Raw genomic sequence first — 26,689 nt, 5'->3', positions numbered from 1 at the left:
AGATTTAGCCAAGGAGGGATTTTGGCGACCCGGGGGGCACCCGGGCAGGGGGGGACCGGGCGGCCGGGGGGAACGGGACGGGAGCCGGGGGTGCAGGCACCCCCGGAGGCAGGGATGCTCCGGGCAGACCCCGACCCCCCCTCGGGCCTCCCCGGCCCCCCGCACTTACTCCCGTGCTGCGATCCAAGGTGCCGCCCGAGGCCGCCGTGAGTTTGGTGGTGTTGAGCCCCACGAGGGAGGGCAGCGTCTGCGACATCCAGTTGGTGATCATGGCCATGGTGCTGAGGACCACTCCAATCTTGAGTAAAGGCACAGACATGTCTGCGGGGGGGGGGCGCCGCGCACCCTTCATTCTGCACCGGCGCCGGGCTCCATGCCGCTGGGGACGGGTTGCGCCAGCCGCCCGGCCACCGCCACCGCCTCTCGCCGCCTTCCCATCGTCCAGAAGCTCGCCACGGCCCTGCCCGGGGCTACCGAGGATGCTGAGGGTGCTGGAACCGGTGCCGGTGCAGGAGCCGGTCCCGGAGCGGGGCTGCCTCCCTGCGCCCGCCGCCACCGGGCGCGCCCCAGCCGGAGCCGAGCGGCTGCAGGAGGAGGTACGGGACCGGGAGGGAGGGGCAGGGTGGGTGGAGGGGAGGGGAGGGGAGGGGAGGGGGGGGGGAAGGGAGAGCCCAGCCAGCCGGAGAGGCTGCGGAGGGCGGGTGGGAGACAGAGGGGAGAGAGGGAGAAGGAGGGGATAAGGGATTTGGGGAGGGGAGAAAGGGTTTGGGGAGGGGAGAAGGGGTTTGGGGAGGGGAGAAGGGAGCGGGGAATTTGGGGGAGGGCGAGAGATCTGCTTTTGGGGAGGGGTAGGGGAAGGGGGGAGGAAAAGGTTTAGGGAGGGGGGAAAGAACTGGGGAGAAGGGGGTGGATTTGGGGAGCGGGGAAAAGGAGTTGGGGAGAGGAGGAAAGATTTGGGGAGAAGGGGAAAGAGTCGGGTAGCCGGTACGATGTGGTGGTGGGGGGGGGGAAAAAGAGCTGGGGAGAGAGGAAAAGACCTGGGGGGGGGGAGAAGGCGGGAGGAAAAGAGCCGGGGGGGGGGGGTCGCGGGCGGGGGCCGGGGCCGGGGGGCGGCTCCCCTATGCGGCGCGGCGCTGCGGTGCCCCCTGCCGGCTGCCGGGGGGGGGCGCGGGGCGCTGCGGGGCCAGGGTGCGGAGCAGGGGCGCTGGAGGGCGCGCAGCCCGCCCGGGGACCCTATGGAAGGCCCCCCCTGCCCGAGAGGCTGCTTCTCCGGGGGACAAAAGGGAGCTGCTGGCCACCGGGGGGAGTCAGGAGCAGCACTCTGGAGCCGTGCCCCCCCCGTGAATACTCCGGTGCAGGGGGCTCCCTGACAAACCACGAGGTGTGGGACCCAGGGGAGGCACCTGGTGGTCGCCAGGCCTGCAGCCCCCCCGGGCTGTGGTGTATCGGAGCATCCCCCACGTTCCTGCGTGCCCCCTCGCCACGCTGCAGCCTCAGCCGTCCGCCAGCACCGTGACACACCACGCTGGAGCTAAACCAAAATGTGCCAGGAAACGAGCCTGCCCTCCAGCTGGCAGCGCCACCCCTAACGCTGCTCTCGCCCCGCTCCCAACAGGCAGGGTTGTATGGCCAGGGGAGGTGGGACAGCACTGGGTGCTACCAAAACATCCCCCAAACGTCCTGCAGCTTGAAGAAACCTGCCTTTCTGTGCCTGGTGCGGCTCGGAGGCAAACCATGGGCTGTTAGACTGTGAACAGGGTGGTGGCTTTGCCCCATACAGCTCCTCTGCACCGAGACAGCACTCGTTTGTGACCCAGGTTTCCCAAAGGGGTTCGCAGAACTGTCCTGGTGGCTTCAGATCCCCAGCCAGCAGAGACCTGAGGTCCCCTGCACGTCCTTCCCTAAACTGACCTTAATCACTCAGTGCCAAACAAATTGTGAAGTTGATCCCCCGGCCCTCTCCAGAGGATAGAAGTGATGCCCCTTGCTCCACCAGCACAGCACCAGCCTCAGCACGATGGAGCAGCCACCATGGCCCTGCTCCAGGACCCCCTGCACTGCCCCACAGCCTCAGCACCCCCAGCCTGGCTGGGCCCCGTGGGGGTCTGATCAGACGAGGTCCAAATCTGCCTCCTTTGGCACCATTCCTCCCGTGGCACAGCTCCTGGAGGTGGTGGGTGTCACAGCTGTGAGGGCACTGGGGGGCGCCCTAAGGCTGTGACCCCCCCAGGACTTCCTTGCCGTACAGCACCCAGGCCAGTGTGCAGAGCAAATCCCAAATGGGGAAGCAGGAAAGCTGAAATGCATTCTCTGCAGAGCTGGCGTGTCCCTAAAGGGACCTTGCCCCTGGCTGGGGACCTGGCCCTTAGCATGGGATTGTCCCAGTGCCCCCCCAGCACTGCTGCTGTGGGCAGAGGGACCAGGGACGGATGACAGCAGAGTGGAGCTGTCTCTGCAGCGAGCGCGAGGGAGTTTCGGTGAAGCACTGAACATACATTTAGCAAGTCCACCAGGTGGAGAAAAAGAGATGAGTTAGAGCGTGAGCGCGGACGCCGGGTCGGATCCTGCCCCTCCGACAGCGCAGCAGCAAGATGGGATGCTGCCAGCTGGGTGGCACTGCCTGGTGCATGTCACGCCGTGACGCTGCAGCGTCTGGGATGCTGTTCCCTGTCCTCGCTTCCCAGCACCCTTAACCCTGTCACCCCTGCCCTTTTCCCCGCTATTCAGGGCAGACCAGCGCTATCCCCAGTAAGCCAGCCAGCTGACAGGTCCTTCTGCTGCGCTGAAATCAGTGAGAAAACCACTCCTGACTCTGGGGCAGAAACTGTCCTGCTCGGGGCTCCTGAACTAGCTAAACTACTTCCATCCCATGAGATTGGTTTCACCCAGACCCAGGTCTTCCTCGAGTTTTTGGGCATCCCTTCCATGGCAAAACTGCTGTCAGCTTGTGCACAGTTGTGCCTGTGAAGGTGGTCAACACCACGGAGGTGTTTCAGGTGTTTCAACCTGTGCATGAACAGGTTCTTCAGGCAAAAGCCTTGCATGACTCCAATATTTTAGAAAAAAAAATGCAGGTCCTGTTCTGCCTCAGTTCAGCCTGTGTTGCTCTAAGCAGGTGCTCGTGCTGTGCTCAGCACTGCACTGAGACCCTGGTGGCGCATCTGATATCATACCACGTGAAACACTGGAGAGCTACACTCAAATCATCCCAATGTTCATTTTGAAACTGAGTTTGTAGGTAAAGTTTGTCCCTCGTATTTGCCTACTCCAAACACATGCAAAGGACTTAGACCTACAGACCCGTTATTACCTAAAGTTGTATTCAGTGAGGGAAAAAGCACTCCTGTGCCTTGCTGGGGATTCCACCAGGACTGAAGAAACATTCGTTTCCTGACACCACACACACCTGATTTCATTCATGTGCCCTCAAATGCTGGGCAATGATTAAAGCTTCTGCAGGCGGGGACGGCAGGGCTCAGAGGAGCAGCAGCCACCGGTCCCTGCCATGCAAGGAGGGGCCCAGCACCACGACCCCCATGCAATTCCCCAGCCCACCCCCAGCAACCAGCAGCGCTGCTCTGGCCACCTGGCATGGAGCCCTCTGTGCCAGCTCAGGGAGAGGCTGCGTGTGCAGAAACGTGGGAGAAATCAGTCTGAATTTGCTTCTTTTGCTTCCCGTATTCGTGAAATAGCCAAGAGAAGCAGGGTCCTGGGAGTCTTTGCTGCTAACATAAGGGGCGTTAAGGGAGGGACAGCACGAGACCCATGGTTCTCCCATACCTTTTCAGAAAGGTCGGTGCCTGAATGCACTGATAGCTAAGCAGGATGGTGCTGAGCCCTTAGGACACAGCTGTGCCGGCAGAGAGCCAGGGCCCTTCCCCAGAGCCTCTCCGTGGCAAGGCCACCCAAACTTAGCCCACGGCAGCAGGGCCGAAGCAGGACCGGGCACACAAGAGGTCCCCAGAAGTGTCTCCATTTTCCTTTCTTAGGGATGAAAGGTTTTCAGTGGCGAGAGGTGGTGCTGGCTGCTGGGCACGGAGATGCTGCTGGTCACCCCGGGCTGTGCTAGGTGGTGGGCAGCAGGAAAATGACTTCGGTCACTTCCATGCCCAAAGCAAATGACCTGCAAATGTGGAAAGCTCTTTCCTACCCCAATGGCTTCCACAGTTTTAAAAGCCTGGCAAGAGAATAAAACCAAAGGAAGCAAAGACAACAAAAAATACAGTAAGGGCACGAACCTGCTGCAGGAGACCAGCATTCACTGACGGGCCTTTCAGGATCTGACCCTTAGAGAACAACTTTCCATCGTAACATCTGCCAAAACCTCTTCAGTTTGCCAAGCTGGTCGAGTTCACCTTTCTCCTGATCGCTTTGCTTTGTATCACCCAGGGCATTGCCTTGAAAAAAAGGCTCCTTAGGTCCCTGAGTTGTCCCTGTCCTGATCTGTGTGCTACATCCACCCTCCCTGCAAGACCCGTGTGCTGGTGTGCACCTCGCGGGTGCGCCGAGGAGAGGAGGGCTGCTGAGAGCAGCGAGCGAACAGCAGGAGAGGACGAACATTTGGGGAACAAAAGATGCTATTCGCATGCATGTTTTCTGAGCAGAGAAAGAGGAGGACTGAGAGAGAAAAGCAAATAACAGAGTCTTCTGAAATAGCTGCTTGGTGGAAAATTCCACCGCTTGGAAGGTTTGTTTTCCTGGGGCAATGCAAAATGGGACCGGGTGCTGCAATGAGACCCACGAGGGTCAGTGTCCGCAGAAACCCCACGCGTGTGCGTGTGCGCGTGTGTGCGCACACACGGCGGTCATTGTCTCCCTCTCCTGGCTGGTTCAGAGAAGAGGTGCTGAAGTCTCCCTCACCACCAAGCTTTAGCGGAGCCGGTGCCCGCAGACCCCAAGCGGAGCGCTCCGCTGATGGCACGGGGAGCGAAGGGGGCCGCCTTCAAATACACACGCCAAATTTTAGCAGCCTCAGATCTTGCTGTTGCTCCAAGCTGGCTCAGCTCAGCTGGCACCCGACATCCACAGCAGGGACGGGTCCTGCTGTGCTGGTTGCCCGCAGCAGCCGGGGCAGGGCCCAGCACCTTCCCAGGGCCTGCAGCTTTCTGGAGCTGTGTAACTTCAGGGATTCTGCTTTGGCGCTTGGGTTAAGGGTCTTTTCTTCAGAACTCTTTTCTGCAGCTGATGGACAGGCTGCGAACCTGCCTCTGGTGGTCTCTGCTGACCCTTTGCATCCCTCCCGGCAGCCTGTTGTTCCTATTCCCGCCCCACCTCCGGGTGCTGCAGCTCCTGCAAAGCCACGGGGATTGTGTGGAGGTGGGGGAGCAGCAGGGTGGAGGGGACCCACCCTCTACCTGCCATCACACACGGATGGGGAGAGCACCCCATGAGCTGGGCCGAGGTGCTGAGCTCCCCAGCACTGGCAGCAGAAAGCCCCAGGGATGCTGAGCACTTCTGCAGGGGGGGGGGCACAAAGGGGCTGAAGGGAGGAGCAGGGGCTTTGGGCTGAGGTTAAGGAGCCGTCAGGGCTCCAAGCCCACCCCAGCATCACACGAGGCATCGCTGTGCCCCTCTGCTCTCTGCCTGGCACTGGGGGAGCTAAGGGGAGAAGGACGATGTTGTCCCCCCCCCCCCCCAACTTAGTGAAAGTTCTTCCTCTTCCCTCGCATTCCCCATCACCTGTGCTTGCAGCAGGGGGTGTCCGAAATCCCTCTGCACCAGTATGTGGGCACTAAAGAGCTCCAGGTCCACATTTCCTTGACCTTTCAGCTGTTTTTCTCACTTTTGGCTCTCTTTTTGTCACTCATACCAGCTTGCCTCAGCCCTGGGGCTGGATCCTGCCACCTCGGCACCGCACCAGCACACCATTCTCCTCCCATCATGGGCAGGGTGTGGATGGACAGACAGGGAAAGCAAAGAAAGAAACTGGCACTTAAAGACCCCAACGTGCTCTGGAAGCAGTGTCCCCAACGCCGCAGGTGACAGCCAGCTCCCAGTGCTGCACCTTGCCCCCGGAGCAGCCACATTTGGGGCAGGCAACCCAACGTGCTCCAGAAAGCCCCTGCAGGAGCTGGGACACCTTCTGCACACAAAACACTCAGAATTATTTCCCTTTTGTTGTCCCAAGGCGAGTAGAAACACACTTCTGCGGGAAGAACATGCTCTTTGTGTTACACTGCAACCGAATAATCCCCTTTGCAGGTCTTCGCTTCGCTAAATCTGTGTTTAGCTAAAGCTGCTCTTGACATTAAACCCGTGCTCTAACAGAGTGCCAACACACGTCAGAGCCCCTGGGCGAGAGCTGAGCCCATTAAAGTCAGCACAGGTTTCACGGGCGCCTCAGCGGGCTCCTGTTACTCCAATGTTTTGGTTAGGAAGGATGATTTTTTTTTTTTTTGGCATATCTCCCCGGTCAGCTGCACGCCTCCAGTCAGAAAGTGCCTGTGCATCGAAAACTTGCTGGGCGTGCTGCTTGCTCGGAAACACAGCATTGTTCTGGGCTTGTTGGCTGCAGAACGGTCCTAGACCAAGGGCTGGGCCAAGCTCTCGTCCTGCTGCCCATCTGCCCAGGAGATTTTTTGCGTTCGGGCTGATTTTGGGTGGGGAAGAGGGCTGGAAGCCAGGACCTAGGTCCTGAAAGTGGAGGAAGCTGCACAGGGCCAAAACCCCAGACAGAGCCATCAGGAGGCAGAGGCTGGGGCTCAGCTCTGGAATGGTGGCAGCAAGCAGTGCCTATGGCCTGTAAAAGAGGGAGAATCAGGATTTTGAGGTGCTTTTCCCTTGTGGTCAGGATTTGCTGGTGCTAAGACGCAGCTTTGGCTCCGTGCCTCAGTTTCCCCAAGTGCAAGCTTCAGGGGGAACAGCCTGACCAGATCGACCTCTTGGGTACCCCTTTCCAACCTAGGTCTCCCAAAAAGCCTGGCAGACACATCCGTGGGCAGCACACACCACGGGGATGCTCTTCGGTGTCCCTGTCCCTGCCCTGCCCCCGTTTATTTGTGGCTTCCCCAGGGCAAAGCCGAGCCAAAACATACCACTCATAACTCGGGAATTACCTTCTTCCACAGCCGGTGCAGCCTACAGTCTGCATCCATCTAATTCACTCGGATCGTAATTAGTTTTGTATTACTTTCCGCAGTGATGCTAATACTGATTACAAGGACTGATAACTTGAGCAATAAATACAACCCGGGGCTGAAAATTACCTTCCTTTTTTTATTGGTTAAAGCCGAAGTTAGTGAAATGAGAGACAAATTGGTTTATGAGATGAGGCAGCTGCCTCCTGTTACAGGCTGCAGATTTGCAGCTTAATCCTGCCACTTCCACGTGTGTCTCCCCGCCAGCGGGGGGAAGAGTCCGGCCACCAAAGGGGGCACAGGAAGGTCCCCATGGGTCCCACGGCCAGGTTGGGGGGCACCGGGACACAGCAGCTCTGGGGTGGGGACACGCAGGCACATTCCCAGCCCGGTGGGGCTGGCAGCGCTCCCCCTTCCCCCAAAAACAGCCCCGAGAGACCCGGCGAGCATTTAGGAAAATCAATGGCAAAGTTCTTTTTCATCTCGACTCGCCGAAGCCCTAAATGTTTAATCCATCCCCGCTCCAGGAACACATTTCTTCCCGCGTGGTTTCAGGGATTGCGGGGTGAGCGTCAGGGCGCCAGCTGCCCCGCGAAACTTCGAGGAACACAAAGAGCTTTCCCTGGAGGTATCCTAGCAGAGCCAGCCAGCACAAGGAGGGACAAAATGATGGGGTGGATGGACAGACAGACAGCATCCTGCACCCCTGCCTTTACTACAGCTGCCCACACCCGCTGTCTTTCTGGCAGCTCTGTCCTGCACGTTACAAGCGACGTGGGGCAGGGTGGGCAAATCCTTAGAGTGTAAGTTGGCTCTGCTCACTCGTGGCCACCCGGCGAGCTGTCCTGGGCTCTCCTGGAGAAGAAGACCAGGACAGAAAGCCCTGTGTTTTCCCCAGGAAGCCCCAACCTTGGGCAGCGAGAAGGAATTGCAGAGCATCGTGCAGGTATTGCTCCCGCTGCCCCCCCAGCACTGCCTGCCAGGGGCACATGGGGGCTCCTGCAAAGGGCTGGGATGGAAGGAAGCTTGTAGGGGCAGCCCCCCCTCGTTTCCCAGAGGAAAACGTACCACCCACCTCAGGCAGGTCCCAAAGCCCCTGCCAAAACTGGGGATGCAGCCTGCAGTGTGTGCATCGCCCGTGTGCTCTCAGCTGTGCACAGGCATCCTTCCTCCCACCCGGGTGGACCATCAGAGGATGCTGCAGTGCCAACATGTTGAAGACAATGCCCTCCCCTCCACAAGAAGAGCTTTCCAGGCATCCAGCATGGTGCCAGCTGGAAGGACAGCCACGTGCTTGCCCCCTGCAGCCCCTTTTAACAACCGTCCCCCTCTCCATTTCTTCCCTTCTTGCGTGCTGGCATGTCAGTGCCACTGCGAGGAGGGAGAGGAGAGGAAAGCAGCGGCTTCTGCACCATCAGGGAATGCTGCCTGAGTCAGCAACCTCTCCCCCCGAGCCTTGGTCCATCCTCCCCCAGCACGGGATCTCTGTAGTGGCAGGCAGAGTCTCCACGCACGTGATGGAGATGTGAACCCGGCCCCGAACTAAACGTGGAAGACATTGAGCTGGGCGGTGCCTGGGATGAAAGGCGTATTTGGGGATCGCATCTGGCAGCTGTGCTACAGAAGTGAGATGCTAAAACTCAGCGAGGGCTCTGCAGTGCCAGGCGAGGCAGCAGGCAGGCTGGTGGGACTGCTCCATGGGGCCTGGCAGGAGGTGACTACCTGCAAGCGCTGAGCCCTGGCCACCCCTGTGAGCCAGGAAAATGCCAGGAAAGTGCCCTGGCCAAATCCAGCTGGGCAAAGCCACAGCTTCAGAATAGGCTTTGAGCCCCTGCCGGTGGCAGGGCAGGGCTGGGAGGTAGCCAGCAGCCCTCAGCTCCACAGCTCGGGGGGTTCACTCCCCGCTCCCACCCTGCTTTAAAGTTGGGTGAGAAGTTGGCACGCTGCGCTCACGGAAAGGGAAAGCAGGAGGAGGAAGAAGTCACCAGGCACAGAGGCATCCTCAGCGTGAGAGGTGGTAACTCAGCATCCTTGCACAAACCACCGAAGCAGAGCAATGGGGAGTGACAAAGCCAAAAAGGGGGTGGCAGCACCCGGAGGGGTGCACCAGTGGCATCCCCATGCCACGGCCGCTTTCCCTGGGGCAGGCGGCGGTGCTGCAGGGGCAGCGGGGCGAGGGGTGGCCCCACGGCACCGCTTTGCTTCCCCACACCGCTGCCAGGCCCCGGGCTGGCCATGCCCTGGGCCGGGTGCTGAGCCCCCTTTTTGCCGATTCCCGAGCGATGCCGTGGGATCGGTGGCTGCTTTGTCCGGCGCGACGCATGCGCACTGCTGCGTGCCTCCTCTCGCACACAATGGGCTTCTCTCGGGCACTCACTCACAGCTCTCCTTCCTTCCACCCCCTCCTCATCCAGAGCCTGGATGTCTTCCCTCACCCCCCTCCCCGGTGAATTATTTCCCCTCCATCCCTTCTCTGGAGGGCTCCATGCAATTAAGGCAGCTCTTACTCGAGCCGTTTCATCCTGGGGGCAGCAGAAATACTCCGAGGGTGCAAAGCCCAAAGGCTTCAGCTACAGAAACTTCAGCACCAGGGCAGTGACAGGAGAGAGCATTGTCAGCAGCAGAAAGGAAGAAATAATCTACATAAAGCATCCAGGATGAGAGCCCAGCTGCTAATTGCTCCTACACTAAGAAGCCTCCATTCCCCTCCTATTTATAGCATCTTTTTCTCTTTTTTTTTTTTTTTGCTTCTAGGCAGCACCACAATTAACCCCACAATCTAGAGCATCCTCTTGCGATTACTTTACTTCATTTCCCACTGTCCGTAGGAAAAAAAAAAAAAAATCACAAAACACAACCTCGCTGCCTCCCTCTCCCCAGTGATGTTAAAGAAGTCAAATGGAGTTTTTATTTCCACTTACCAGGGACGTGGCCGTGTGCCTCCCCTCCTGCTCCCTTTCCCGCCCCCCCCCCCCCCCCCCCCCCAGCCCCACTACTTACTCAGTGCAGGGGCCAGGAAAGTAAAGGCAAGCATTAAAATCCAGTGAGAAGAAGGGTGGAGGGCTGGGGGGCAATAAATAAGATGCTTCTCTCTCCCACAAGCCTGTCACTGATGGAAACGTTAAGGGATGCTTAAATGTCCCCTAAAACCCAGTAAAGCTGCCCCCATGCCAGCAGCTGCACGGGCAGGGATCACCACCAGGCACTCCCAGCGCATCCCTGTAGGGACACGGGGGGACATGCGGGGACATGGGACACGCAGCCCCAAACTTCACCAAGCCGTAGGCAGCGAGGGGCCACGGAGCCCCCCCAACCCACAAACACGAGTGGGGCTGTGGGGGGGCACCGACAGGCCCCGTGTCCCCCAGGGGGGCTGCAGGAGAGCCCCCTGCCCCTTCCCCACCCCAGGCAGCCCCTCTCCTCCCCTCCCCAGCCCCCCTCTGCCCGCACCCCCACCCTGTGCCCCCCGCGGCCCTGCTGCAGGTGCACCCACAGCACGGGCTGCAGCAAAGGGGGGGGCCTGGGGGTGCAATTTCCTACTCGAGGGGGATTAAATTTTATTTTCTTTGCGCTCTCGAGGTTTAGCAGAAAATGGCGTTGGGGAGAAAAAGGTGGGGGGGGGAGAAAAAGCAAGAGCGAAACCTACTTGAGTGAGTTCTGTGCCCATCAGGATGAGAAAGAAGAGGGTCAGGAGCTTGCTTGCCGGTTGCATGTCTCGCACCCCGCTCTAGGCACCTTGCATACAGATCGCCTCCGCTCCTCCCGGCGAGCCTCCCTGTGCCGATCACCAAGCGCCTCGCTGCCTCCTTGCTCCCTTATTGTTAGGATTGTTTTAATTAAAAATAAATTAAAAAAAAATAAAGACAACAAGGTGCAATTAAAAAAAAATAAAATAAAATAAATCGGTGATTCTCCGGGCGGCTCTCAGCACCCCCAGGAAGCAATGCAAGAAATCTGCTTAGCAGAGCCTTCACTTTGCATATTTATTGGGATCCCAGGTTCTCTCCTCTGCTCTCTGGCAATTTTTTTTTCTAATGGCTCCCCTGCTCGAAAGACATTTGCGAGGAGAAATTCACCGGAGCACGAAGCGATTATCCCTGCTATTGCCAAAAGTTTGCCGTGAAAAGGGGGGGGGTGATGGGGAGACGACAGGGATTAAAAAAAAAAAAAAAGGGGGAAAGGAATTGGTAAGGCTGGCTACTGACAGGGGATGGCTGTGGAACAGGATGTGACATCAACTAAGGCGGGGGAAATTTAACTAAACACGGCAAAGGGAGAGGGGGAACCGGCAGCCGGGGAGCGGGAGGCTCGGGAATGGGGTGGGGGCGTTAACCCCCTCCCCGCCTGCACCCCGGGGCAGAGGGCCTCCTGCACCCGAATTACCAGACCCCCAGGCAGAGATGTGTGCCCAAATCAAGCCCTCCCGGAGGGCTCCGAACATCTGCTGGGAGGCTCAGACCCAAGCTCACAACAGCAGCGGGGTGGCCACCCTCTCGCTCAGCATCCTCTGCGCCCACCGCCCTGCCAGGGCCCTGCTGGCAGCACCCTTCCCCTCCCCTAGGGGTTGTTCCCCTCCCTAAGGTCCCTAGGGGCTATGCACCCCTCATTTCTCTCTCACGTGCCCTCTGAATGCTTTCCAACCCACGGTTTTCCCAGGACCTCAAATGCTATTAAGCCTCTTAGTATCTGGCACTGCAGGTGCCGAGCATCACCTCCCTGTCTCAGAGGTGAGAAATGCAAGGCAGAACTTCTCTTAATGGTCATCAGGTGTGTTAGTAGAAATCACTTGCTACCGACCCCCAACTAACAGAAGCCCCACAAGAAGATTTTTCCTTCCTTGACTGCTCATTGCAAAGGGTTTCTTTTTCTGCAGTCCCATGGCACAGGTCACTGCAGGAGGGGGCGTTGGGCTTCCCATGGGGATGAGCTGACACAGGGCATCCCCCATGCCCTGAGATCATAAGGGGTGGCAGTAAGCAGAAATTGAGGAATTTGCAGCACCCTGACCCTGGGCTGAGGTTCAGCAGCGATAAACAGCCAAGGAAAAAAAAAAAAAAAAAGGAGAAAAGCTTCAATGTGTTACCATCAGCAAATGGCCAAGGGAAAGCTGGGCTGTGGGCATGGCTGCTGCGTGGCCAGACCTCCCCGCAGGGGTTTTCACCAGCACCATGCATCAAGAAAAATCAACAGATTAGTTTAGAAAGAGCTCAGAAAAAGGCACTCCAGAGAGCAGCCGCAGGAAAGCTGGCGTGTCTGGCTATCCAACATAGATCTCTCTTTAATATACTTCCCCCAGCACCTCCCTTTAAGGTCAATGTTTTATAGCCCATAAAAACGGAGGACCTTTAAAAAGCATTAAACTCCCCTTGACTTTAGCAGGAGGAGTGCACAGAGGCCAAAAGCATCAGTTGCCCAACAGGATCTGAACACACCCTCCCCTGGCACCTTACCTCAGGCATCATCTGTCCCCAACCGGGACCACAGTAGGATGCCTGCCCAGATTGGCTCCAGCACAAGGCAGGAGAAGGCTGGAGAGTTACTAACAAGTGGTACCAAAAATGCTATGAGATGGTATTTTCCCCAAGAAAACCACAACGTATTCCCAAAGTGGAATCCCTTTTCCTTTCCCCCCTCCTTTGCTTTTATACACACCCAGCTTCATTGACCTTCAGGGTAATAGTCACGGCTTGCACCTGGGTAAATGACAAAAGCATCAGCTGTGTAATTTGTTTTCATTTATTCCTCTTTTACACTCTTTCATAATTAATGTCAAGAACCTTGTTTTAGAACTTGAGCTCCGGGCTCCCAAAGGTGAGGCCCTGCAGAGCCACCCTCCAGCCCTGTCCCTCGGAGCTCCCCTCCCAGGACGTAAATCACAGAAACCAGGAGAAATGAAAGGAAAAACGGGCCCGGTGTGACACAGCCAAGGAGCCTGGGAACACAACCCAGATCCTTTGATTCCCGCGGTGCCTTAACCAGACTTTGAAAAATACCTCCAGAAAGTTGGAAAAGGTTCAGAGCTGTGAACGTTTCGGGGTCTGGAGAACCTGCCCGTGGCGCCAGACTAAAGCAGCTCCAGCTCTCCCACCAGCTAAAGGGAGTGCTGTGAGGAGGCGGCCTGGGGGGAGCTTTCTGTACATGAAGGCTCTTTTATCTGACAAAAAAAAAGGTGAAGCTGGAGTCCACAGTGTGGAGTGGAAGTCGGAAAAATTCTGGTTAGAATTAGGCCCTGTTTTTCCCTCGGGGGAGGGTAATCAGAGTGTGAAACCACCCGGCTGGAGGCACGGTGCCTCCGCTGCTTGGCACAGTTAACTCAGAGCCAGGAGCCCTTCCGAAAGAGGCGTCCCGGCCCCTCCAGAATTACAGTGCAGTCAATGAAACTCTGCTGTGCAATGCAGGAGAGCAGATTACGATGCTGGCGGTTTCCCTTCTGAATCAATAAGTCACAGTTTTGGTCAGCGCTCTGCTCCCTGGAGCCTGCTGCCCCCCTGCCCTGGGTGCTTGCACGGTGCGGGCAGGGGGCAGCGATGGTCCCGAGTTGAGCTGGTAGCAACATGTGGAGGGGACAATCACACATTTTCCTCTTCCAGTATTGACTTGAGGATGCTGAAACTCCCCCGGTGTCCTGCTGAGCTCCTGCCTGCCCCTGGCAGCTGGATTTGGGCTGCTTTGGTCCCTTCGCAGGCTTAGCGGAGCCACGTCCACGGCTTTCGCTGCAGAGGGCTCTTCATTCGCATGGCCTACTTCTCTCTGCCCTTTGCTAGGCTCTGGATCTAAAGCACAGAACTTTCTATTTTCTCCTGAAAGAGCGACGGTGTCCCTTGCTGTGAGCTTTCCTGGTTCTGCCATCTCCTCTCGCCTGCTGTTACGGCTCTCTTAAAAACCTCTCGTGCAGCCAAGTGCCTCTCGCTCGCTAGGATCCGGCTCTTCCTCCCCTGCTGGGATGAAGGCTATTCCAGGTGGGGTGAAAATAGCTTCTGCAATGCTTTGTTACCTACAGAAAGGCACATTTCAGACATTTTCTTCAAAAGACCTAATTTCACACTCATTTGTCACGTCCCTTGTATATATTCACTGCAGGCACCTCCCCATCTTTTTTTGTGCCTTTTCCCTTGAAATTTTGGTGTCAGGAGTGCCAGGGGAAACGTCTAGTGCAGGCGTGGCTGTAGAAATGCACTGTAAGGACAAGCCAGCTTCTTGCTGCTCCCTGCATGGGCCTCTCCTGCAGAAAGCCACAGGGAAATGAATATTTTCCAGGCTGTGGGTGCCTGCCCCACACCTGCACATTTTTCTGTGTGGATGCCAAGGGAAGCCCCGCACTGAGGGGGGCTGCCCCAGGGCCACCAGCCTTGGGGGCTTTAGAGGACTCACAAAACTGGGGGGGGGGGGGGGGGGCGGGGGGAGGGAGGGAGAGCTATAGCAGCACTGATACAGTCAGAGGACAAAAGAAAGTGAACTCAGTGGAACAGGAGAGATCTTCCACTTGGGATGGTTTGGATGAAGCACTGGAGACTCTCAGCAGCCCCAGGCTGGCTGTGATGGCCCCAGCAGCCCTTCACCCCTTGCATTTTTCTCCTGCCCCCCCGTGCGTGTGACACCAAGGAGGGATGGAGAGCAATGAGCGACCCTGGGAGCAGCCACATATAATTTGCACAGCCAAAATCCCCCCCAGGGAGGGGAGCAGGCCGCCACGCTCATGGGACAGGTGTAGTAGTGGCTCCAAGGGAGAGGGCAGGATTTGGACAGGCACCGGGAGGGCCAGCTGCCCTTTCTTACTGCAAAAAAAAAAAAACAGGCAGGAGAGGCTGTGCTACCTGGTGATAAATACCCCCACTGAGCCATGCAATTGAACCACACTTGACAACAGCTCCAATCAACACAAAACCCAAGGAGACTGCTCCACGGACACACTTAGGTACGTACATTTGTAAAACACTCCCATCTCCTCCCCTGCTCACCACTTGCACCCTCGGGGAGTCCGGATTTATCTTGTCCCTTCCTGAGGCTCCTGGCTTGGCCGGCATTTGTTGGTGGTCTACATGGGCTGCCAGTGAGAAAACTGACTTTCAAAAGAGACCCAAAGTATCGATCCCTTTGTCAGAAAGCTGCCAGGGGATAGAGGAGAGATGCCTGGCATGAGCATCACTGTCATGGGGCTTCAGCGTGTGTGACGGGAGGACTTGCTGCAAGGACCCCTCGGGGAGCACTCAGTCAGCAGGCAGCGAGGGCTCTGTAGCATCTGATACTTGAGGAGCAGGCAATCTATCCTCAGAGGAAATCATACGTGTGTGAGCCTCCTGAATAGCCCATTTCATGCAGACAAACTCAATGATGAACACGGGATGTTTTCTTCTGGCAGCTGGGATGCCACCGTGACTGCCTGCGTGATGGATTTCTCCTCATCTTCCCTTAGGAATTGCCTTGGGATCCCAGCTACAGATACTGGGGGAGAATTCATCTGGCGGTGTTTTTTACTGACATCAATAAAAAAGAAAGCAAAACTGTTGTTTCTTGGAAAACTGGCCCACTCTGGTAGAAGATGTTAATAAGGACAGTACGGGTGGAGACACCGGACAAAGCTGTTCCACACCACGCATCCAGCCTGCCTGTGGTCACCTGCTGCCCTGTTCCTTCTTTTACAAAGTGGAAGCATTTGGGGAAAACAACCCCCTTTTGCCGCAAGTTTATACAGCATGTAGTCCAAAGTGGCTCTGGGCCACGACCCAGTGCTGTGGTCCAAGCAGTAAACCTAAATTAACGCATTTCCTCCTGCTTCATCACCAACTTCTGTGGCTTCCCTGGCAAGGGTGCTGGCTCGGCCGGGCTCCCTTTTTGCGGGAAGAGGCACCAGGAAAGACGGATGTGCTCCTTTAAGGCAGGGCTCCATGTACCTCGGGCAGAGCATCACCATAACGTGATGCGGCAGTTGCTAAGGTAACAGCACCAACATATTTTTTCATGAATAGCAAAGCAAATTGTCATGGAACAGTAAAACCCACATACATTGCCAGGATATACTTTCCATTGCCCCAGGGTTACAAGTATTTACAGGCTGTTTATTCTTTTTTTCCCCATCCTGAAAAAAGATCCTACATGTGCCCATGTGCTATTGATGTCCAGAAACATCTTGCTTGCCCCTGCCCTTGCGCACTGACAACAGAGGCACCAAACTGATGCTGTGCGTTCAGTCAATGCATGGGAGGGGAATTCATCTGGGTCAAAACGCCCCTAGGTTCGAGGTCCCTCTTTGCTTTGCTCCTTGGCTGACCAAATGTTCAAAAAGTGGCCCCTTAGTGCCTCCTGGTTCTCGTTGGGAGGTTTTGCATTTGGACCCCAGGTGCAGAGCTGAGGGACCGCAGTGGGCAACAGCCATGCCCATTCCCTGCTCTCGGACGAAGACAGCTCTGGGGCCAGGCACACACCTCCTTGCAGATCGGGCTGGGCTGGATCTCTGCTCCCGGGGGCTGGTTTCCAGCCTGGGTCCTCCTGCCAGAGCCCAGCCCCTCCTGGGAGGTCCCCTCCTCACCTTCACCAGCCGAGGAGAACCCGCTGAGGATGCACAGAGCGTGCCGGTCATGAAGGCGGCCTGGCAAAGGCAGGGGTTAGCTGTGATAACACCCCCAGGTCCCACGCAGGCTCAGTCGGAAGGACCACGAGCAAGAACAGGGCTCCTGCCTCCCCCCGCTGCAGCTGGAGATGCGAGGCTTCAGCAAAAGCATTCATTCCTGCGTGCCCCACAGCCGCGGCCTGCTCACAGCATGGCTGCAAAGTGTGTGTCCACACCGACACTGGAAAAGCTGCCTCGGTGTCTGCCCATACCCTGTAAGCAACCTAGGGCCTACTTCAGGCAAATAGCACAGGTTTACCTCCTTCTCTTAGGACCTGATCTCTTGGGCTGCTGATCCGAGGTCAGGCAAGGCCACATCCCATGTCTTTTCACCTGTTGTCTCAGCACCGGGGATTCAAAATGCACCCAAAGGACAGAGGAGATAGGAAAGAAATGCAAGTTACACATACGTATCTGAAAAGATGGCTTGCTTTTTATTATTATTATTATTTTTATTATTTTTTTTTATTTCAGGAAACAACTCTCATTCTCTGTAGCTCTTCACCTTCGTGCTCAGAAGCGGGTAGAGGAGCAGACACTGCCAGACTTCAATCCATCCGCTAATGCTTCAGGGAGACCAGGCAAGAGCAGGTCAGAAAGCAGCAGTGTGCATCAGGAATGGTAAGAACCAGCCTTTTACATCAGAGACAAGAAACAATCCAGCAGCTGAAGAACCGGGGAGGTGCAGGAGACAAAGAGTAGGAAGGGAAGTGGAAAAGAGCTCGGTGCTTGGTTGTACCGGGCTCTTTCAGCTGCCACCATAGCAGCAAGGAGGGTCTCGTGTGTCTGTATGGGATCTGCCTTGGCCTGGGGGGGCTTCATAATTAAACTAATGAGCATGATCTTCCTCAGCCCTACACCTCCCATCTCGGCGAGGGGCCGACTCCTGTCCCCTTGCTGCACCAGGTCTCGGATGGTCCTGATGCAAAGTCTGCTGCCGGCTGCAGTGCCCCAGGCAGGACCAGGCTGGTTACAATCCTATAATTGGTCCTGAGTTCCCTTTTTCTGGTGCAAACCACATGCAGATATTTTGCCTTTGTGGCCTGGCGGCTTCCTGGAGTTTTTACAGGTGTAGCCAAAATTTCCAGGTGGTTGCACAGCTAGTTCCATTAGAAGCACTGCCTTTTCCTTTGTTTGCCTTTACAGTTGTATTTTTTCCTCATCAGACAATTCGGTCCAAAGCTCACAGTTGGAAATTTTGTTTCACTGCTTTTAAAGAGTAGAGCAATGCCTCTCCTGGCCTCTTCATTATCGAAATAATTCAAGGACTTGAGCAAGAAAGATAAAACCCCACGGCAGGCAAAGCAGGCTCTGAAGGGCACAATTTTCTGAGCCAGCTGGCCACAACTGCCGGGCATCACCTTCCTTCCCGGTACCGTAAAGGGCTTTGTGTTTTCTTCTTTTGTACCTGACACATTCTCTCCAAAAGAAAACAAAATCCACATTAGCAGACTTTAAAGGGCTCGTGAGCTTTTCTGCAGCCTCGAACCCGCACAAAGACCAACACTTGGTGACAACAAACCTGCTATCCCAGCCGGGCCAAACCTCTGGTATTCTCAGGGTTTCTGACACCTGGAGAGAATCAGCACTTTCTGCCATGGTTTTGTATCAACAGGCAGGGTCAAGGAGGATAACAGCTGGCATCAGAGGCTCGGCGAGCTCGATTCATACTGGGAAGATAGCCTCGTGCAGCTTAGCAGCCAGATCACTTCTGAAATAGCACTAAATTGTGCGTGCTTTCTTGAGGAGCCACTTGCTATCTGAGAGGCTCCTCTAAAAGGTGGGAGTGAAGTCATTTTGCAGTTTGCCTCTTTCCATTTATTTGTGACACATAGATAAGAGGATGAGGACTTCATGGGGCTGTCAGGTGCGTGCCCTCCTGCAGCTCCGTGGTGTCCCTGGGTGCAGCCCCTGGTCGGATGCTGGCTGTGATGCTGCTGCTCAGGGCTCTGCTCGCTCAGGTAATTCACAGCTCCTGCAAAGCAGCAAGAAGCCTCATGAAAGAAACTCAAATGAATCAAACAGAAAAAAAATATTAAAAGAAAAACAATGCACTCCTGAATTTCCAGAAGTGATATTGGCTCATTGGGAGGGAAGTGCAGACAACAGCTTATGTTGCTAAAAAAACAAGTTTGCACTGTTTTGGGTTCAGCGTTTTAGCCAACTGCTAAGAACTTTAGAGTAAATCTCAGCATTTCCCAGGGCCCAGATTGCATATTGGACCATATACCCTGAAATGTTTTTATTTAATTTCAGTCCACATTATGCTGCCTACATATGGTGACACACACATTTCATTTTATGTAGCAGATGCTGCTTTGCTATTGAGAATGTAATATACTGAGTACATTATAGTATCATTTGGTTTAGGGTAACTGCAGTGTTTTTCAACTCTGATTAGCCTTAATTTTAAACCTGATTTCCTAAGGAAATGAAGCTTATGAGATCCTGCTCTGTATGCATGCTCGTGCGTGCCCATCATCCATCCACTTGCCCATCATTCTCCTGCTTCTTTTGAGCTCGCAGGCCAATCGCAAAGGATGGGAAAACCTGGTGAGCTCCCCCTAACTCTGCACAAAATGACTTCACGTGGGAGATGAAGGTCACAATACAGGTTCACGAGTCCTGGGAAATGGAGCTGACACAGCGCTTTCCCCTGAACCGTAAGGACTTCTGAAAATTAGAGAGCTAAGGGTAAAAAGGCCACTCTCCAATAGCGTCCAGAAGGAGGTATCAGTCAGGCTGAACTGTGCAGCTCTGTGCAGAGGCAAAAGCCCATCTCAATCTTCATTAGAAGCTGATTAAGTCTCCAAGTGCTTTCCACTTTGCTGACCTCTCTGCTGGACCCACGGGCCCCAGGTTTGAGCTGCAGAGACCGGATTCCCATTCTGGTGGTGATCACATTGCATCAGGGCAGTCCCAGACACCAAGACGGGTGGTATATGGCAACAGCTCTGACTGGTCTGTTAATTGCATCCAACACATCCACTCCTTTTTGCAGTTTTTTTCCTCAGATTTAACACTTGGATTTGCTGAGATCTTTTAAGAGGCAGCAGGGCACAGCTGTGATCAAAGCGAACTGCAGCGTGAAAATGCAATGTTTTTTATGGAGCTAAAGTAAGTAGTGTTTTGCAATTCTCTGGCACTTTTCAGCAAAATATCACATTTAGCATGTTGAAATAGCACCCGTTTGCTGTACCTGCTACAGCAGAGGTGCTGCCTGGGCTGCTGCATGGCCCTGCATGTGTGAACTCTGTCTTGTTACAGCACAGACTCCAGCAAGTGTGGCCATAAACAGCACTTAGTGATGCATAATATATGAAAATGGCTCACGCTGAGCTTTTAGATACAGAAGGATTTTTTTTTCTCTTAATACTATTACAACATTCTCCTGCAGCCATGGAAGCAGTGTCATAAATATTTAAAAGGAGGTTTAAAAGACCCAATCTGTGCAGACTGAATATTTATTGCCCCCAGAACCCCGACCTTTAGATTTAGGGTAAGGCACACATAAACCAGCCTTATTAAACTGTACACCACGGGTCAGCCTGGGGATCAGGTCAGAACTGAAAGCTCCTTCTGGGTACTTAGCATTTTTCAAGTTCCCAGTGGTAAACAAGCAGAGTGCAATGAAGAATGACTCTATTTGAAGCCCGACGAGGTGCCTGCCGTCGGGAGAAGAGATGGGGCACACAAAGCCCAGCAAGGCTGGTGCAGGGATGCCTGGTGCCAGCCCAAGCTTTCCCAAAAGAGGATAATTAGCACTGGGGTAAATCAATGAATATTAGCATTAGGGTAAATCAACAGATTACGGTATTGGGTGCAGAGAGAAAATGCAACACTAGCTGCTCCCAGAGGAATCGCTTGCAATTTCGGAGTTTGGCCTTTTCTTTCTTGGATTTGTCCCTCTATAGCACTAAATCCCCAGTTACACAGAGCCGGGTGTGTTCAGCTGAATGAGGACCTCTTTGCCTTCATTCAGGTTTTTCTAGCAGACCCGCTGCAGCTAAATACTTCAATCAGAGCCAATCAGGGATTTTCAAAACCACCATGCCTCCCAGCTGGCACATCTTTTTTTTTCTTTTTTTGTTCCGTTTCTCGAGAATTATGACTCACGCTCCGTGTTTTCAAGCTAAAGCCTTGCATTCCCTCTGCACGCTCAGCCCAGTGCCTTCCTCCTCCAAACCCCTGCCCAAGATGGAGCCAACGGGGGGGCATGAGCTGCAGGGACACAGGGTTTGGAGGGGGGGTGCAGCTAAGGGAGCGCACAGCATCCCTGCGTTTTTTGGAGCCAGGCCTTCAAGAGCTCAAAAGCCCTTCAGATCTGCATGTAGTCAGGAGTTTGAAATGCTCCTCTGATGTATTTGCATATTTAAAAATAAGGGAGAGGCAAGAAGATAAAAGGGAAGAGTTTGTGCACGGCAGGCAGTGACCTGCTCACAGGGAACACAGAAAGCTGCTGAAATCCCAGACATGGTACTGGAAAACAAAAACTCTATGAATTTTATATCAATTTTTTGCTTGTTCGCGGCCTGCTCCCTCCCTCTCCTTTTCCTGATTTTGTGCTCTCCCTCCCCCGGGAGAAGCAGCCCACCTCTGGCACAGCAAGCTGCAGGCAGAGGGGGCTGTGCTGCCCCAGGGACAGGCAGGGGGGGCTGCAGGTACCCAGCAGGAGGCTGCGGTGGGCTGCCTGGGTTCCTGCACCCAGGGGTCCTGCCCCACAGCCCCATGCTGCAAACCCACAGGGTCCAGAGCCCAGCGTGGGGTGTGCTGGGCAGCCCCAAACCAGCACTGTCTGTTGGCTCGTGTACATGGGGCCAAAAAGATGTCACCGACAGAGAATCACCAGATATTTGACATCCGTAATTCTGGCAAGTCTGTCGTGGTGGAGGTGAAGGAAAACGGGCAGAGGCAGCAGGAAGGATGCTCGGGTTTCTGGCGGTTTGTGCTCCAGCTGGACTATGTGCAACAGAGCCCATGTGTTAAATAACCCAAGCCCAGCGTGGATGAGCAAGGAGCAAAGCTAAAGTGCCACTTAGAGCTTAATGGGGTTGGTAACAAGTGCTGGTTGCTCGGTTTGGACGTCGCATTTTGAACTCATTTGCAGCGCGATGCCAGATGAGCACCATTCAGATGCCACTTAGAGTCCTGTGGGAAGAGTTACTGCAGGGAGCGTTTGCGGCTGGGTTTTTGTGTGTGCTGCCTTGTTTCCAAGCACAATTTTCCCATCTAGTCAGTGGCTGGTAATACTCAACAGGGCAAACATGCTTCGCTTGCTTTGCCGATGACAGGCTTTCTATGATTTGTGTCCACTTCTGTGAGGCGTTCCTAGCCCTCTGCTATATCACTGCATTAATCCTACTGCTGCTAATAACCATCTACAAGGTGTATGCCACAAGTTCTCCAAGGGAATTGCACATCATTTTTCTGATATTCCCAGATTTGTTAGCTGGAATTGATCCTGCTGCTCCATTAGCTGGAAAACAAACAAAACCACAGCCAAGCTGGCTGCATGCTTATTGCTAGGAACCTGCTAGAAAAGACAAAAGATCCAATATTGCGATTAATAGGTCCTCAGGGGCAGTTTGAGAAGAGCTTCCATGTCCTCACTTTGCTCAGAACCTTCACAAAGCCTTCAGTGCTTCCTTCCGGCCTGAGCCAAAAGCTGCTGCAGATGATCCCTGCGCTCCCCAGGCTTGTTCCCCGTGGGGACCCACCAGGATCTGCTTTTCTCCTCCTGTTAGTGTCCTTCCAGGACTGCTGACAGCTTGGAGAGTTGCAAGGGGAAGCCGGGACATCTTTCTGTCTCAGCTCCTTGCACAGACATTGGGTCAAAGAAGCCTTTCACCATCCCAGGCTCCAACCAGTCCCTTCATACAGGGAGCAAAGGAGCAAGCCTGGGGGCTTTTACTTGGGTCTTTCTCTACCTAACCCCTGTTATTATTGTTTTTTTGCCATCCCAATGAAATATCCTTAAAATTTATCTTCCTCTCCACCTCGGACAGTGCCAGAGATCCCGGGGGTGTTGCTGGCACAGAGGTTGGCACATTGGGGCTGCTTCGCCTGCTTCCCCAGGAAGAGCTGCCGCCTGCCAACCCGGCCAGAGATGGTTCCTGTAGCCCGGGGAGCCAGAAAGAGTAACTGCAATAATTCCTTTTGTAGGTAAATACTTGGAAGGCGTTCAGATGGGCAGAGCTGCGTGGAGCACAGAAGGCCTTGGCAGGTGCAGGAAGGATCCGTTAGTGGGGGCGGCCATCAGACGTGCAGAAAGGGGTGCTGGCTTCTGGGGGGTTAACACCTGCTGGGGTCCAGCTCTCATCTGGGGTGGCAAAGGCAAGGATGGAATCTGAATCCCTGGAATCAGACCTATTTGTGGTCCCGGGAGGATCTGTCCCCATCCTGTTGCATTTGGAAGCCTCTTTGCAGAGGGAAAGGTTTTCTCACAGACATCCAGAGGGTACCCCGGGGAATTTTTGTCACCTGAGAATTCAGGAGCAGTCTCACTGCCTTGTTCCCTGGGGTGTTCAACAAGCTTGCCTCCTGCTGGGGTTGTTTTCACAGGCTTCCTTTCACCACAGGCCGCCTCTGAGCCTGGTGGTCTCGGTGGCAGGAGGGGACTTCAGGGACTTGCCCTGTCCCCAAGGATCCCTCCTGGGCTTGTGCCCTCCATGCTCCAGCTCCTGGGATTTCAGCGCCTGCCTGGGAACAAGCAAGGAGCTGATGGAGTTAAGCCATTTACAGAAGGCAGGAGATTATATACATCAGCAGAGCAAACATTTATGGGTGTTTGGCTAGCAGCTCTTTGTAGGCACTTGGCACATTAGCAGGGATGCTGCCATTTATTGTGTAATCATCAGCTTAAACCCTCTCCTTTTATTCCCCTTACTCCGCAATACTCAAAACAGAGCAATAAAAACCCCACCCGAGGGCAACAAATAATCACCTTTGCCATTTGCCCCTGAGCCTGATGTGCTTGCTGCTGGAAACCTGGCTTGGGGTGTGCCAAGGACTTGTCTGTGCTGCCTGGGGGCTGAGCAACACAGGGACACCCCACATCTCTGCTGCCCCCCAGCTGGGATGGCAACACCCCAAGTAGGTGAAGGGGAAGGGGACAGTTTGGAGCAAACACGTCCAGGCCACCTGAAAAAAAACTTTCTGGTTTGAAACTGGTCCTGCTTCGCTTTTCTGTCCACAGGGGTGAGGCAGAGCCAAGCCTGCAAAGGGAGCTGGGCTGGTGTTGTCCCTGGCTCAAAGGCTCTCCAATAGCAGCAGTTTTTAAAAATTAAATGCAGGCGTCCGCTTGTATTTGCATTGTGTAACGTCCTTACCCGATGCAATCACTTCAAATCGCTGTTCTTCAAATCCTCTGGGGCATCTGCAGCGAGCAGAGGGCCCAGGTCAAGTATAAACCTTCTGGTTTGTTTGGGAACACGCGTGTCAGTGTTACCACCGCATTAATGAGCTGCGTAAATCACGGCCAGTTGTTAAATAACGAGGTGGGGAGGAGGGGAAGGCAGGAGGGGCTCTGTACCTTTTGCAGGCAGAGCTTTGCAGCTACAGGAATGAGCTGTGTCGGTGTTACAACTTGCCAGCTTGGAGGACATAAGTTTCCCATCCAAATATTGCTTCTTCAGAGGCTTTTGCTGCTCCCAAGGGATCCTGCAGAAATTTGTAAAGCCCAACTTCAGCATGTCCTTAGAAGGGTTTTACAGAAGGCTAATATGAATGCAAATTTTGGTTATTAATAACAAGGCAGAGGGAGGCAGGCTGCTTGTCTTTTTGAGGCTCTCCCTGCAAGACTGGGATGCAGAGGTCGGACTCGGACGCCTGTCGCTGGCTCCCAGACGCACTGGGATTTTTCTGGTTTGCCCATCACCCTTCAGTCTGCACGTGGAAAAAGCCCAGTCCCGACAGGCATTTGTCACTTCTGCATAATACACTGTTATTACTTTAATATTAAAGCAAAAGACGGGGGAAGTGGGAAAACAGACATATTGCTTGGCTGCAATTGTATTTTTTTTCTGGCTGCCTTCCTTCCGTCTCCGGCTGTCCCTAAAGCCAACATCCTCTCCAGCCTCAGAGCCTCACCAGGGTCCTGCAATGCAGATGGGTGGGATGGGTTTGCCACTGGATAGGTATTTTGGAAGGATATTTGGAAGAATAGGATGCTATTTGCCAGCCAGGTGGCACAAGGTATTGCAGTCAGACCCACAGTGCAAACCTCGACCAGGAAACTTCCACAAACGCACCCGTACGCCACGGTAAACAGCTGCTGGATGGGGAGGGAGTGTGGGGCTGGTACTCCGTTTTTGCCTAAGAGGCTGCTCATGACACTTGTAAAAAGTTTATATTTCCTATCCATTTTATCAAGGAGGTTTTATTTCCTCTGTTTTCCCTCCGCAAGATTGACACTCACATTTCTGGTGGAAGCGCTTCTTCTCTTGCTGCAGATGTGCTGAAATCTTAATATAGCTTAAATCCTCTCCGCTCCCTTTCCTGAGAATACAAACCAGGATGGTATAAGGCAGAATTGTTATTTTAGTTACCACTCTCCTATGTCACCTTCACAAATCCATCATAATATTCCTGCATACAGGTTGGATTGGATTACCGTTGCCAAAGGTGTTTTGGGAGCTTTGAGTTTTGATGTGACAAATCAGGTGTGAAAAAAAAAAAAAAGTTCATAACAATGCAATCTATTACAAAAAAAAAAGCAATAATCGTAATAATATATATAAATATGGGTTATTTCTATAATTAGCTTTAAGTATTTCAGTATTATGCAGATTACTGGAAAAAAGCTGGTACACACCATCAGCTGCATCCCTCCTGCAGAACCTGACCTCCTCACTTCCCTCCAGGCTGTGGACGCAGCCTAACGAAGGCACCAAGGTAACTGGTAAATGAACACATCACGCAGGGAGACTGTTTGGTGACGGAACTGGAGTGGCTGAACTCAAATATGCCTGAAAAGCTTTGGAAAAAATGGGGTCGGAAAGTTGTGGCCACCCCTTATAAAAGGGACTCGGGTGTCACGGTGAATCATCCCAAGGCACAAACCTGGCTTACTGGAAATGAAACACCTGCTAGAGAGACGTCACCTGTGCACTGATCTGCAGCCTTCCCCAGTCTGATCTGAAACACCCTGCTGAAAACAGGAAGAAAAATGTTAGGTGCATCCAGCAACACCGGGACAGAGTTTTCCCTTCTCTCCTTTTTCTCGGTGTCAGATCATTTGGATCATTCACTGGATCATTTAGATGGAGGAGACGTGCTTGCTTGCACTTGGTCAGGTCTGGAATCAGTCATCCACAGGGTAAAGAGTGAGAATATTTCCTGCCCACATAATCTGCCACGTGAAAGAAATGAGGCTTATGTGGTGCTTAGGCTGAGCTGATCTTTATTTCCTGTAAAGACATTTCCTGAGCACATCATAATTATTGACACGAAGGTTCAGAACGGTGTGCTGCTAGGGGATGTCAGCCACACGAGCAGATCCCATCTGCCCTGCTCCAGGAGCTGAGCTGCCACCTGGGCTGCCTGGGGTTTGTCTGGGATTGCCCGTACATCCCCATCCCATGGGGATGGCATCTGCAAATCCCCATCCTGCAGGGCCCCAAGGAGGCCAAGCAATAAAGCAACGATGGACCCAATCTCTCTGGCAGGAGGTTGAGGTGTCAGCTGGCCCTCAGATTGCAGGTGGTTGTAGTGCAGCAGGGAGGGCTTCAAAGCAGGGGGTCCCTCAGCACCCCCTTCCAGCCAGCTACAAAGACGACGACCCTCCAGTTTTTGGCTGTGCCAGGGTTATGGGGTGTGTGTTGATGACAAGGCGGGGATATGGGTAGAAGCATGGCCAAGGTGTGCTTGCTCATAGTCATAAAACATATTGGAAAAGCGCTGCTTATTCCAGACAGCTCAGAGCCAGGCAGGGAAAAGTGGCTGAAAATAAAAACCCTGCCCACGTGTTTTGCCCCAGCTCCTGACCAAGCCAGCCTGCTACAGCATC

General features: G+C 54.3%; 1 protein-coding gene and 1 long non-coding RNA gene across 5 annotated transcripts in view; both read right to left on the bottom strand.

The window, feature by feature from the left end:
• The window catches only part of OLFM1 (olfactomedin 1), a 31,666-nt gene extending 20,378 nt beyond the window's left edge, over positions 1-11,288 (bottom strand). Inside the window, exon 1 of one of the 2 annotated variants that reach the window (XM_040531054.1) lies at positions 10,723-11,288. In XM_040531054.1, coding sequence (XP_040386988.1) covers positions 10,723-10,788 — 66 coding nt within the window. In that variant the 5' untranslated portion in view covers positions 10,789-11,288. Of the gene's footprint in view, positions 1-169; positions 624-10,722 lie in introns of those variants that run through there. The other variant, XM_040531053.1, reaches the window with a different exon arrangement.
• Positions 11,289-15,077: 3,789 nt separating this feature from the next.
• LOC121057238 lies at positions 15,078-26,316 on the bottom strand. 3 transcript variants are annotated; one of them, XR_005813722.1, is made up of 5 exons: positions 25,496-26,316; positions 25,100-25,179; positions 24,215-24,342; positions 23,164-23,382; positions 15,078-18,658 (listed from the first exon to the last, which is right to left on the bottom strand). It is a non-coding gene; the product is annotated as an uncharacterized LOC121057238 (long non-coding RNA). The 3 variants fall into 3 exon arrangements; XR_005813720.1 differs by lacking the exon at positions 15,078-18,658 and having other exon boundaries at positions 22,639-23,382; positions 25,496-25,657; positions 25,744-26,316; XR_005813721.1 differs by lacking the exon at positions 15,078-18,658 and having other exon boundaries at positions 22,639-23,382.
• Positions 26,317-26,689: the final 373 nt, after the last annotated feature.

The sequence above is a fragment of the Cygnus olor genome, chromosome 19 (genome assembly GCF_009769625.2).
Source record: "Cygnus olor isolate bCygOlo1 chromosome 19, bCygOlo1.pri.v2, whole genome shotgun sequence".
Lineage (NCBI taxonomy): Eukaryota > Metazoa > Chordata > Aves > Anseriformes > Anatidae > Cygnus > Cygnus olor.
The sequence above is the reverse complement of the archived record's forward strand: the minus strand, read 5'-3'. Positions and strand labels throughout refer to the sequence as shown.